Source organism: Lingula anatina, chromosome 1, assembly GCF_051362555.1.
Source record: "Lingula anatina isolate TDL-2025a chromosome 1, LinAna3.0, whole genome shotgun sequence".
Taxonomy (NCBI): Eukaryota; Metazoa; Brachiopoda; class Lingulata; order Lingulida; family Lingulidae; genus Lingula; species Lingula anatina.
Genome location: NC_141767.1, coordinates 32,254,613 through 32,268,019, shown reverse-complemented (window position 1 = coordinate 32,268,019; position 13,407 = coordinate 32,254,613). Strand labels below are relative to the sequence as shown.

The following is a 13,407-nucleotide window of genomic DNA, read 5'->3' as shown; positions in this document are numbered from 1 at the left end:
GAAAACATGGTGCTCTCTGATAGAGGATCTGCAATTGCCATTTCATGATTGAATTTAAATGAATTTGATAATTTAAAGTTAAAAAGCAGTAATAAAAAATTAAACTAAAAAGAATTTTTTAATAAATTGAATAAAGATAATGCAAAATTTTAGATATTTAGAATGTTAAGCTTGTGTGCATTAGTTCAACAGGAATTTTGAAATGCAGCTGAGAGAATGTACCAAAGAATATACTGTAAAACTGAAGAATTCTATAAGGAGACATTTTTGACAAATGAGAAATACAGAAATATTGTTCAAGAAATCGATTATAATGCAAATAAACAAATAAATAGAAAATAAAATTTATTCATATCTTTTGGAATAATAGCATACTTCTGTATATATTGCTTACCATAATCTACTCTCCATGTGGAACCTAGTTAATTAAGTTTTAACAGGGACTGCATCCTCCAGGGCAGCATGTGGGCCAGATCAATGAAAAAATGTATTTTTAGTCTTCCAGTTATTACATTTGAACAACTTTAACGGAGTCGGTGCCCTCTTGTTGAGCCATAAAACGAGACAACAAGTGCAACTGGTTGCTTTTTGTATCAACGGCAAAGTGGACTGATGGCATGAATGGCAAACACAATGTTTTTTGAAACTCTAAGTGCAACCAGACATGAAATGCAGCTGCACATTGTTAAACTTTGTGATCCGAGGCAGAAACCAACGTTTATTTCAAACTCTTTTACATTATATTTGTATGTTTGCAAGTAAGATAAAGGTCCACATACACACACCTGGACTTTATTTAGAAAGAAGTAAAGAATGCAGTTATTATTTTTGTAAACATACAGTATTATACTGCACTCTTGTGAGTGTGGTTGATCAGTGTACAGTCTTAGCTTTGGTCACTCTTATTTCATGAAAAAAGTGAAAGTGAAAAAATGCAAAAGAAGCATGGTTTAGAGTATGGTTTAATAACACTTCTATTTCAAGCTGAAATCACGTTTGAACAGCTGTAAAGTTCTAACATTTAAATGTGTACAGTTACATGCTTAGATTAAACACTGAGAGTTTAAAAAAATCATAAAAATATAAAGTTAAATGATTCCATTATTATTTTTTCCACAATAGTTTTTTCTGAAACATTTGAAAAAAAAAAAATACTAACCTTTACTGACTCTTCAAATATATAAATTTAATATAATGGTAAATTATACAATCGTTAATATGTACACATGCACTTTTACAGAGTAGCTTCAACAACTTAATAATCAATTGACGCTATTGATCTTGTTAACTCCTTATCTCGCATGTCTGCATTTTGCGAAAGTGCATCTCTGGTCTATCTTGTCGCGTTAATTACACGTCTGCGAAGGGCGACGCACACAGCATTTTAATATGGACCAGTCTTCTATTGGTTAGGTATCCAAGCGTCAATATTTTTGCAGAGACTGTTGACTGGCAAACACTGCCGATTGTTAGCTGCTACAGTTTATACGTAGTGATCGACTGAACGGTGTGGCCCCGTTTTCGGCTGAAGTGAAAACACAAAAAGTGATCTTCAAAAGCCGGTGCGCTTTTGCTATTCAAGCAGGTGCCCGCCTCTTATTGTAAACATAAACAACGAAAAACTACGCACTGTAAGGTTGCAGAAACGTTCGTAATAGAACGCGCCACTGATTGTCCCCCATGCTAAAGTTTCTGTTTACACTTCAAGTTTGGTTAGTGAGGCACAATGACCTGTAGCCTGACCCCCTTCGTCACTTCCTTCAAACCAACAGAGCATGCGCATTGTGAGGAGAGGTGCCAGTGAACATGTTGAAAGGTGTTTCCAAAAAAGTGAGTACCTGTAATAATTTTTCGATTTTTGCACTTTTAAGGGTGGTTCCGTTCAATTGCAAATTATTTTTAACGTTTTAGTGGGACAGCTGTTAGCCAGTATTAAGCGTCGACGGTTAGCCAAAACGGTTCGTCTGCTAGCAAGTTCCCCTCAGTCAGGTGGTAAGTTGATAAATGCCCAGGTGCAATAACTAACGTTTTTGCGTGTTTGTATTTTTCTCGAAGTGCCACGGATGCGTTTATGCTACCTTTTCATGCAAAAGCTAAAGTATGGCGAGTTGAACTTAAGACTGTATATGACGTTTGGTCTTTCTCTTCTCACCTCGCAATACCACCTCGCGCTGCCACTGGAGATCCAATCTAATCCTCCTGAGGACCACAGACGTCCGAAATTAACCCAGTGCTGCTCAGTACGTTTGTGTTGATTTCTTTTTTTATTATATATTTTATGGTACTGACAATTATTTTTTAGTATGAAAAAGTAGAAATGTATGGAAATGAAAATTCTTGAAGCAAAATTTGGCCCAGGTTTGATTAGTAAATTCACAAAAGCACTGACTGCCTTGCAGTCCTTTCATCCACCCAACAACAACATACTTGAAATCCCAGAAAATGTTCCATTGAACCCGAAGCTACTATCCCAGGTATTTTTATATTTCAAGAAAGGTGTTAGGTAGTGCCAGATTTAAAGATTGTCCTAACAGATACTTGATCAATATCGGAGCAAAAGTTCACACTCAGTCATGCAAACCCCCCCTGGCACAGCAGTGATATCAGACCTATTAGTACAGCCTCTCTGGCCTTTTCTGGAACCTCCTGTCCTATGGTGATTAACAAGTGTGCTTTTAGTACTGGCCAGTTAATGGAAGAAAACTGAATCCCTAGCAGATTTAAAGGCAAACCTTTAAATCTTAAAAAAATTTTTTTGGGGTTTGTAATACTTATATTATATAGTTATTTATTTACTTATGGGGGGGGGGGGGTATGGGGCATTTGGTAAAGTGATTGTTCATACATTGTTCAACTCCCATGTCTTATAGGATTTGGGGCAATTTTAATTGAAGGATACAGAAAAATTGGTTTGCACTCGTTTTTGAACTTGGGGGAAATGAGGCATGTGGTGGTCATTTCTTAATCGCAGAGAGGCTGTGATTAAAATGTTAAAGAGGAGGGATTCTCTTTTTAGGAAATATTTAATGATATCCAAGAAGTTTGGTGATAGAAACAGCATATATAGAATCATTACTGAGAAAGACAAGACCATTAGATTTTGTTATCATGTATTTGTTCTTGAATTATGAAGAAATTGGCAGCTCTCTCTTATACCATAGTCATGTACTGCTGGTAATTGCATTTTGCTAAGGAATATTGAACACATTGTATCTGGTGAGCTCCACGTGCATGGGCATCTGTGATAGTCATAATAATCAGCCTTTGGTTATATTTCTATTTAATTTGATTTTTTTTACCATTGTATAATTTGTATATATAAATTTTCAAGACTATATCAGTTTTATGTATAATATTGTCAATTTGAAAAAATATTATGATCACCAGATATGCAATTTGCCTATATATCGTTATCAGGAGTTAGACTCACATCAAGTTTTTCCAAAAATATTTTTTAAAAATCCAAAGACATAACATGCCCTAAATGGCTGTAAAATATCATGTGGGCCAAAGGGGACAATTCTCTTATTAAGAACCCATTTATAACTACCCCAATCTTTCAGAAAAGAAACTCGAAAAATGACTCTTTAACTGTATTTCTATTATCCGCTACAATGTTAAGCTGATACATCACATTCTGTTTAATATAGAGCTTCTGTGGAAAATACGTCTATATCTTAGCCTGCATTGTTATCCCTGTGAAAACCATTTTATCCCATTAGTATCCTGATCCCTCTATAAATCAGGCTTAAAACTTTCTGTAAAGCTATGCAAGTTAAAGCAGTTCTCTTTTGGACTTAATTATGGGACTTATCTGCAACTCCTTTTCATCAAGTCCCTCATTATTATAGATTGAATCAATAAGATTAACACAAAGATGCAATTGGCTATGTCTGATGTTTTCCTGATTGTTTGTTTTGCTAGTGAGAACCTTACCTGAAGGGGTCAGGTAATGATATTGTGTGTTATAGACTGTTTGTAGTTTAAGGACCCTATAGCACATAGAGCAGTATGAAGTGAATGGTATTTTTCTCACAGTGGAGTAAGTCAGTGTTTTTGAAGGCACGACATCTAATTGAAACATAAAGTGTTAGTGTATGGTAGGAATTTTCTTTCTAATACCTATTTTCACAAAAATGTTTTTCTAACTAAGAGTTTTTTCAACAGACATCTTGACACCCTGCTTAAAATCTAGCTATGGATTAGTTTGAAAATTGAAAAACAACTTAAAGAAAAGAGAGTAAAAATTGGGTACTTAATGTGTTACACCATGCCAAATTTTTATACAGACACATTCTGCATTAAAGCTAATCCTAGCTGAGGCCTATATTCCTATGACACTTAAAGTGGGCAAAGCATTTCATGCATAAGCACCCTTGTGTAAGATATTCTGTTGAACACGACATATTCAACCATGCTTTTCTTTCTATGTAAGGACATGTGTCATTTTGTTGACTAGAAGGCTGTGAAATCCATTCATGGACTTGAGTGTCACAGTCTACAGTGTTAACACTGGCCCCATGCCAAATGCCAGTAAATATTAGTTGGGCCAGTATGTTCAGTTACTGGCCACTTTCTGCTTTAGGCCACTAGATTCTTAGGTCCCATACCCATAGACACCATTGGTCTATGTGGATTGATCCAACTCTGTGGGGACCCTCGCTGAATGCAATCAGCTTAACTTCATGACACTCCTCTTCCTGATATCAAGTAGAATACATAACAATCTGGTAGGTGATTATACGAGTGCCTTGGAAACAAGAGGAAGTGTATTGTTCCAGTTAAGCTGGTTGCACTCAGCATGAGTCTCCACAGAGTCCCTGCAGAGTTGGATCATTCAGATAAGCTGATTGCACTCAGCATGAGTCTCCACAGAGACCCTGCAAAGTTGGATCGTTCAGTTATGCTGATTGCACTCAGAGTGAGTCTCCACAGTCTCTGCAGAGTTGAATTACTCAGCATAGACCAATGGTGTCCATGGGAATGGGGTCTTGGACCCTAAGGGCCCAAAAAGACATGAAGGATAAGAATATTTTAACAAAGACTGATGTTAGATATAAAAGTTTTGTGGTGTTCTTATGTTCCTGCAATAGTTTCTATCAATGATTGTTGGAGTATGATTTTTAGAAAGATTTTAGTTGAGCTGTTTGAATCACTTTGGACTCTTGTAAAAGATGCAATAGCTATTGATTTATTGTTATGTCTTACACTTGAGTAAGAGTGAATGACTTATTCAACAGTTTTTAGATCCTGTTTCTATTTTTCTCATAAACCACTTTTGTAAAGTGTTATAAATGAAGAAAAGCTGTCCTTATAGCAAGGACTGTAAAATTCGGAAGATGTTCTCAAATACATTTTAGTTTTGTTTCTAGTAGTTGTTTACACTTTGTGCTCTTATAACCTTTGTATAGTTTGATAGGCAGTCTTTCATTTGGTACATAAACCAAGAGCATAATTCCTGATTCTTGTTTCATTAACAGACAAGAAATTGATAGTGTCAGTCAATGAGCTTCATGTTGTTTTAAAAAAGTATTACCCTTGAGTGTTGCAGCTCATACAAATTGGTTCATAACAGGCTTATCCAATAAATATAATCACTCCAGTCAGAGTGGGATGAAGATGCTCTTTATGTCTTCGTGGATCTAGCCTAATTATCATCAATTGGTTCAGGTTGCACTCAGATGCTCATAAGTATTGGTAAATAGCTTGTGTAATGTAGTTCAGGTGCTTAAAGCTAACACACACCTTGCAGTGCAAGATGTTAGCCATGTGAAACAACATTATTAATGCTTTTCATTTCCTCGATTTATCAATAGTCTGTAGGGCATAAAAATTTGGAGTAAGAAAAAGTAGCGATGTGGAGCAGTTGAAGTTAGTTGTCTGATGGATGTCCAGGAATTTCGTAGCCTAATGCTATAAATGCCTTATGCAGTGCTTAGATGCATTCCATAACTATAATAAATTCCACACTAAGGAAGATTTGCCACATGTTTTCACTACTTCTGATACCTGCATTATGTTGATCCGAATTTGGATGATTTGCGTATAAAATATTTTGGAATGTTTCCTAATAACTGCCCTCCCCCATCTCTAAAGTGTTTTACGAGTCCCACCTAAATATTCTGCAAAATTGCTGGAATAAGATAGAGAAAAGAAAGATAGTTTCATTTTTCAGTTGCAGCACATTAGATTTGCAGTGCATCATTTTGTGTGTGTGTGCGCATGTGTGTATGTGCATGTGTGTGTGTGCGTGCATGGGGTGCATTCAAGTACATGTGTTGAGGTGCATATGTTGGGGGCATGGCTGTGTGTACATTGATTTTAAATGGTTATGAGATAAAATTCTGTGAACTGCAGTATGGAAGACTGACTGCTTAATCATTATAACGTGCTTTGGTATTGCTTCTGGCCACCTGCCCTGGTGGTAATATTTAACCTGAAGTGAGTTGTGGTTAAGCTTTATGCATGTTTGTTATGTGACCTTTATTCCTTTTTTTTCCTGGAAAATTTATCTTGGTTTTGTCGTTCAAGATTAAAATTGGATTGTACAGAAATGGGTTAAGATCTGATAAGGAAGGTTGTTCTGACATGAGTCTTCCCACTGAAATCCAGAAGATGAATATTGGGTTTAGATGTAAGAAAGCTAGTTACAAAGATAATTGTCTTCTTACAGTGGTGATTGGCACACACTGAATTTCATGCATAAATACAGTAATGTCTCTATCTTTTCAGTGGGGGGAAATTCTGATTTTTACAAATACTATTTTTAAGTCATCATTTCTTAAGATTGGAACATTGCTATTGAGTTGGAGCAACAAAATTGAAAAGCAGGATACCCTTTAGTCCGTTTTTATATAATAAAAGCATCAAAAGTGCAATACAGAATATAATTTTAAAGGGATAATAACTCTTCATATGATATCTTTATTTCACAATAAAAACATTGTGAACAACTCATAGAAATATAATATATTCTGTTTTACCACAAAAACAGCAGTTATAGCTATTATTCTGAGATCTGAGCGTGTCTTCAGATCACGTGACTTCCATTGATGGCTGTACTCTGTTAAAATCTCTTAAGAGATTTTAACAAAAAACCAAACTTTTTAGAAAAAAACCAGGGACTAACTTTGAATGTAAAAATGGATTCATTGACCATTGGTTAGTATGGGAAAATTGTTGTTTACTCCAGGAAAATTCATTTTTTGGCCAAACGAAGAGTTATTATCCCTTTAATGATTCCAAAGTAATGTATCTGAATGATTAATCATTTTTCACCATTGAAAAGATGGACTCATTATCATACCTTCCTGTTCCTACTGGTTTTTTTGTCTATATGAGAGGTGCAATGGTAATTATGAGTTGCAACGTGTTAAGTAGTTGGAAAATTCATCATAGAGTTGAGTCAAAGATTGAGGGACTTGTCACTTTCTAGGCTCAAAAATCAGTTAGGCCTTGACTTGTACAAAAAAAGAAAAGCAGTAACTTTTCATGTAAGGGTCATCGACATTGTTGTAGGATATGATTATGAAGGACATCCCATGACCACAAGGAATTATATACAGACCAGTGTCTACCATATTGCAAGCTGGACATATGATTGAATGTAATGAATTCTTAACATGTATTCTGATTATTGCAAGGCAGTGTTAGTATCACACCTAGAATCATGCTCATAGTTTTCATACTCCTTTCTGTTTATGTTTGCATGGCACCTGTATATGCACAAACAGTTGGCTTTCATGTAAGTACAGCTTTTATCCACAACCAGTTGTGTATATTTTGATGGCATTTTCTGAGGAACACCTATTACGGTTCGCTATAAATGTTTTTAAAAGATTGCTAGGGACTGTGTGTATACTTGATGTTTATGTCCAGAATTGCTGAAAATTGGACTTGCCTTTTTAGAGCTCTGTTACTGTTTTAAACATTTTTAGTCTAGGATAATTATTTGGACAGTGTGTGCAAAGGGCTGTTGGTGAGCACTGAACTGAATGCCCCAGTGAATACCTACAATAGCTATTTCAAACAGTGTAGATTTATGCAATTAAAATAAATGTATTTAGAAATGTTTCACAGTTATCACCTGGAAAAAAAAAGAGTTAATGAGCACCAGGCTAAGAGCATGCATTCAACCATGAGCTTCAGAAGCCTGACCATCTCCAGTTTTGTTACTATTAAAAGCTTCCATCCATCCTCACCTGTGTCCAGTGCTGGTCAGTGGTGGCAATTAGCACTACCTGGCTAGACTCCCGACTGTGTTCTTAGCTTGCTTTAGTATAAAACCTCATCTATAAATGGCAGTTGTCATGACTACTATTTTAATTTTCTGCTATGTCTGTCAAGACATCACTGCAAACCCACTTGATCAGTACGGGTTTTTTCTTTAAATAGCACCAATATTGAATTGTGGAATTGATGGACACACAATATTTCAACGTCCATTTGACTATAAAAAGAAAGAAATCCTGAGATTGGTGAAAGGCAATCCCTTCTACTTTATATTTATTTCTTGCCAATTTCAGTCAATAAACATGTTTCTTGGTGTCATGGTTCTAAGTGCATTATGTTGTCCAGGATATTTGAGTAAGATTTATTTGTGAGTAAATAGCCAGAAATAATGAGCCAGTAAATTTTTACTTTGCACCTTTATGCACTGAAATAGATGGATGTCATATAAACTCATCTAGAAGTCGTTTTTTAGAAATTGTAAATTGAGTTTAAAGGTATAAGGTGCTAGATAGAGCTGCAAAATAATCCATGAAATGGATTTTATTTATACTTCCCATATATTTTTCTACTGCCACTTGAATGTCAACTTTCATCTTATTCATTCAAAACAATGTACTAGTATGCAAACATGTTTAAAGAGATTTTTTGAATTTTGTTGGTTTCCACTGAATCATGAGATCTGTGTTTTCTTGAGTATGTTCAGTAAAGCAGCTCTTGGAATATTGATATTATGTAAAAAAGATATATAATCAAGAAAGCCCAAGGAGGTTCCAACCTCCCTTGAGACTCCATTACTGCATCATCTGTGTAGGCAGTTTCTTTGGCATATAGACAACACTTCTACTGAGAATTCAACATTGTGGAAGATTTTTTTCATTTGACGGAGGACAGAGCCAAGATAAAGGCTTTAAAGATACTGGGGACTTGTGGGGGTAAAGGGGGCATGGAAAGGTTAATAAAAGCTTTTTTTCTTGGGAATTCCTACTAGGTTATTTTGTGGTTCCGTTCTGTGAAAAATGAATGAGAATTTAGTGTGGTATTTGTGGTGTTGTGTTTTTAAAATAGATCAGAAAACCATAAGTAGATTTTCTCAACCTTTACTTTTAGTGCACATTTCCTTTGTCCTTATAACTTTTTATATTCAGACATTTGAGTCAATATTTTGAGGTAATTTGCAAAGCAGCAGGCCATTTCATTTTATTAGAAAGGAGCAGCATAAGTGTTTTTTGATTATTTGCTGGTAAGTACTAAATATTAAATCATACATGGGTTTAATTAAAGTCTGTTAGGGTTCTTGCTGATTCGATTAAATTTTTCAAATTTTACTTGTCATTTTGTCGTATTTGAAGGCATTTTTTAGTCAGTTAAACTGTACCACTCTTTTATGTCAAATTTGCCTGTTGTTGAGGTGAAAATTTCTAGACTTACAAAGTATTTAAATTTATTTCACCATCCAGTCTGTCTAGACATCATTCTTTTTTTTAATATCTTTGATTTGTCTCTATATTTGCCATCTTTGATGTCTGGTGATCTTTTTTCATGCAGTTTATATATAGTTAATTCCCCTTACAAAAGTTTGATTATTTCAACACACCAAGGATGGTTAATGGCTTTTTAATAAGATCAGGGAATTTTCAGATATAGAAACTCCTGATGACTTAGATTAATTACTATTCTACAAGATGGGATGTAAAATGTTTATGTGAACAGCATATTTATTTACTAGTATACTGATTATTTTGAGAACAGGGGATCCTTTAAGGTGCATATAGGGCATGGAAACCTCTCCTTAAAGAAGGAATGAATAACAATATTCACACGAATGTTCCTTAGCAAATCTACCTTCCAAACCGAAAACACCAAGGAACCATACTATTGTGATAATGTAACAATAACAGTAATAATAATAGTTCAGTTCACATTAAACAAATCTATTGTTGTATGTAGATTTTAGTTGTGGAATTCTGTTGTTACCTTGTGTTGACAAATGCAGTAAATGCTGCTCATGTGCAGGCAGGGGTATTTTAGGTTGGTGCACATCCATTGTGCTGAGATGTGCGTGTTTCTCATCTGAGGCATCTTTTGTGCACTTGGCTCTACTGGTACAGTACAGACTATTTCTAGTAATTTTTTTTTATTAACTTATATTTGCATAGAGTGCTGGTTCCACAACATGAGGGCCATAGGGAAGATGAATTTTATATTTACCATGCTTTTACCCTCAATAAATACACATTTGATAAATAATGAATATATTAACCAGATTCAATGCAAACATAGCACTTGACCTTATCATATTTATTTAAGTTCTCTATTGGTTCACTTTAAACAAAGCAGGATAATGTATTATAGTATAAGGATAACAGTAAATTTGGAAATAGTACAATTCATTGCTTTGTCATAAAAGGGAACTGTCTAACTTTGGGAAAACCCAAAATACCTGAATTCTGATTTTTTTTTTTTTTTTTTTTGGGGGGGGGGGGGGGGGGGGGGTTGCTTCCTATCAGGTGTTTTGACTTTTACTAGGTACAAAATTTTTATTAATTTTCTTAAAGTGAAATGCATGTATTTGAACTTATCAATTTAATTCAACTGTAATTCCAAAAAAAGTTTTTTTTTTTGTAAATGATATGTATTGTATAGCTCAGCAATTACAGTGAGTTCCAGATTGTGTTGCCTAGCTGTGCAGCTAATGCCCTTTGCTTGGGATTAACTTGCCTTTTTTAGAGCCTTTGCTGTGTTAAAACATCTTGAAAGAGCTTGTATGCGATTAAAAACTGACAAAATCAATGAATTTTACAAGTGTTGAAATGGAAGCCAGCTGATGTCAGTTGCTGTATTATAGTATTGCAAAAAACATTTATTGACCAATCTAAACCAAATTTGAAAACATTTAAAGGATTGCCGTAATTAAAACAGTAAGTGCATGCGACTGGTGTTTACCTGGCATATTTACCTAACCCATGCAATATTGATCAGTAATTTGAGTGATTGGTCAAACTAACACAGAGGTGGCTTGTCAGGGGAATGCAAACATCAGGCTAGAAATTAACAACCTAAATCTTTTATCAATATTATCAGATTTAAAAAACTGATGGGAATGATTGTTAATAGAACTAAGGCATTGAGGAATTTGTTAGAAGCAGGTGTAGATAATGCAGACATTAAAGTATTAAAGGGTTTGCTTCATGCCGTCAGAATGGCCTGAACGGAACATATTCTTCAGAAAACATGCCCAACTAACGATATCTTTATCCAAATACACAAATTAAAAGCTCATTTTGTAAATTTTTGGCTTTAAAAAACGTCCTATTTGCTCGGCCTGGGAGTTAATGAGCTACGTGGTCACGTGGTCCAATGACGACAATCGAGCCACTGGAGAACAGAGCGTGCTTAGCTGTCAAACTGAGCTGCATTGTCTACCTGTAAGATGACTTCTCTGGCTTCTGATAAAAGTTTATACTCATTCAAATCTCTTACCCGAGGGGTCTAAATCCTCGTGAACCATTTCCCGTCTAGTCATTTCTTTAACAAGCATTTCATTATGTTATCCCAAGTTGTATAAAACACTCCATTTGAATGAGTTAAGGGAAATGTTGATTATTGCATATGAGGTCCATGTTATTTGTGAAATTCAATTAATTTTATTAAACCGCTGACACTCCGTCTTGCATACTTTTATTAAACTGAGGTAAACAATGCCCGTTACCTTTACAAGTCCTATCTTAATCATCCATCTAACTGGAACTTCCTTTACCTCTTAATTAGAGGGTTAAATGGCATTCAATTTGTCTTGCTTGTATCGAACGCACTCTCTATCTAAGCTTTACTCCAGTTATCTCAGGTAAAAATCTACCTGTGCTTTAGTTACAAAGCGCAGCTCCCGTAGACCTGGGGGTACTAGATAAAATCTGTACACCAGGTTTATCGAGGAGCTAGAGAAAGAAAGGAAGAATTTTTCCTGCACAACTTCATAGGAATTTTAACACGGACTTGATCCAGCTTAGACCTCCAAACTAACAGGGTGACATGGGCAATTTTCACAAACAAATCATAAAACTATATTTCAGTTAACCGCCTTTAAAATAAATATACCGTTCTGGGTAAATTAAAATAGTTATTAAATTGCAAGAATATTTTTGACTTAAATGATGATTTTATTATTAATGGAAATTAAGCTACTATATGAGGTACATTTGCTGTGATTACGCTGTCCTTCATGTTTTGCGTAAGTCTACATTTTGCTGTATGTGCTTGTAATCTTTTTAAATATGTGCGTACAATTTTTGCAGGTCTGGTTACCCCCCTGTTATGTGATGAGAGTATTAATTTGGCAATTAGTTCCTTAGCTTATTTGAATAGAATTGCAGTGTAAAATTTTCAACAAGATGTTGGCGAAATAGCCCATTACTCTTTGTAGGTATTTCCCCCGTCAAAGTTTGTCTAAAATTATCTTTCAATCTTTACTCTTTCAAAGACAGTATAAAGTTACCTGACATATTTTCGTGTAAACTTAATGACAAGCCAAGTGTCTCCAGTTCATTCCGTACTCAATTTTACCCAAGCAAATTTTTTTCTTGAGTAGATCTTTATAGCACGGTGTTATAAGCTTACAAATTTGCAAAAAAAAATTTGCGTACTGACGCAGAATTTGCGTTTCAAGTTATAAAATAATCAATCTTTTAAATTATTTAATATTTCAGATGAAATAATCTTCAGAAACAAATCTTCAAAGCATAAACGAATTAGGATAACGAACCATTTTATTATAGCAGTTCCCATTTTTTCTTTAATATAACGCTCTTTTTCCTGTTTTTCCTCAACACGTTTTCTTCCACGGAAGCTTCAAGATACCCTGAGAGCAATTTCTTTTATTAATGTTCGCGACCGTGTTTGAACTTAATTGTTTAAGTATTGATATTTAACGTCATTTACAAATACCAATAAAATAACCCCATGAAATAAATGAGATATATTGAAAAATATGAAAGCCCACCAAGACGAGTTTCATACCTGTTATTACCTGGCTTGGGAATTGCAGCGGTGCATAATTAACAGGTTTGTTGTAAATGAGCTTTTGGTCAACTACAATGCATTTAAAATGCATCAGCAATCAGTAAGTTTGCCAACTGATGACAGTTAATCTGAAAGACTACCAGCTCTTGATATGATCTA

General features: G+C 34.9%; 1 protein-coding gene across 2 annotated transcripts in view; it reads left to right on the top strand.

The window, feature by feature from the left end:
• The first annotated feature begins 1,388 nt into the window (after positions 1-1,388).
• Positions 1,389-13,407, top strand: part of LOC106160429 (Kv channel-interacting protein 4) — a 99,613-nt gene continuing 87,594 nt past the window's right edge. The window contains exons 1-2 of one of the 2 annotated variants that reach the window (XM_013537038.3): positions 1,389-1,830; positions 1,912-1,992. In XM_013537038.3, the coding sequence (XP_013392492.1) occupies positions 1,776-1,830; positions 1,912-1,992 (136 nt within the window). In that variant the 5' untranslated portion in view covers positions 1,389-1,775. The remainder of the gene's footprint in view (positions 1,831-1,911; positions 1,993-13,407) is intronic. The other variant, XM_087009067.1, reaches the window with a different exon arrangement.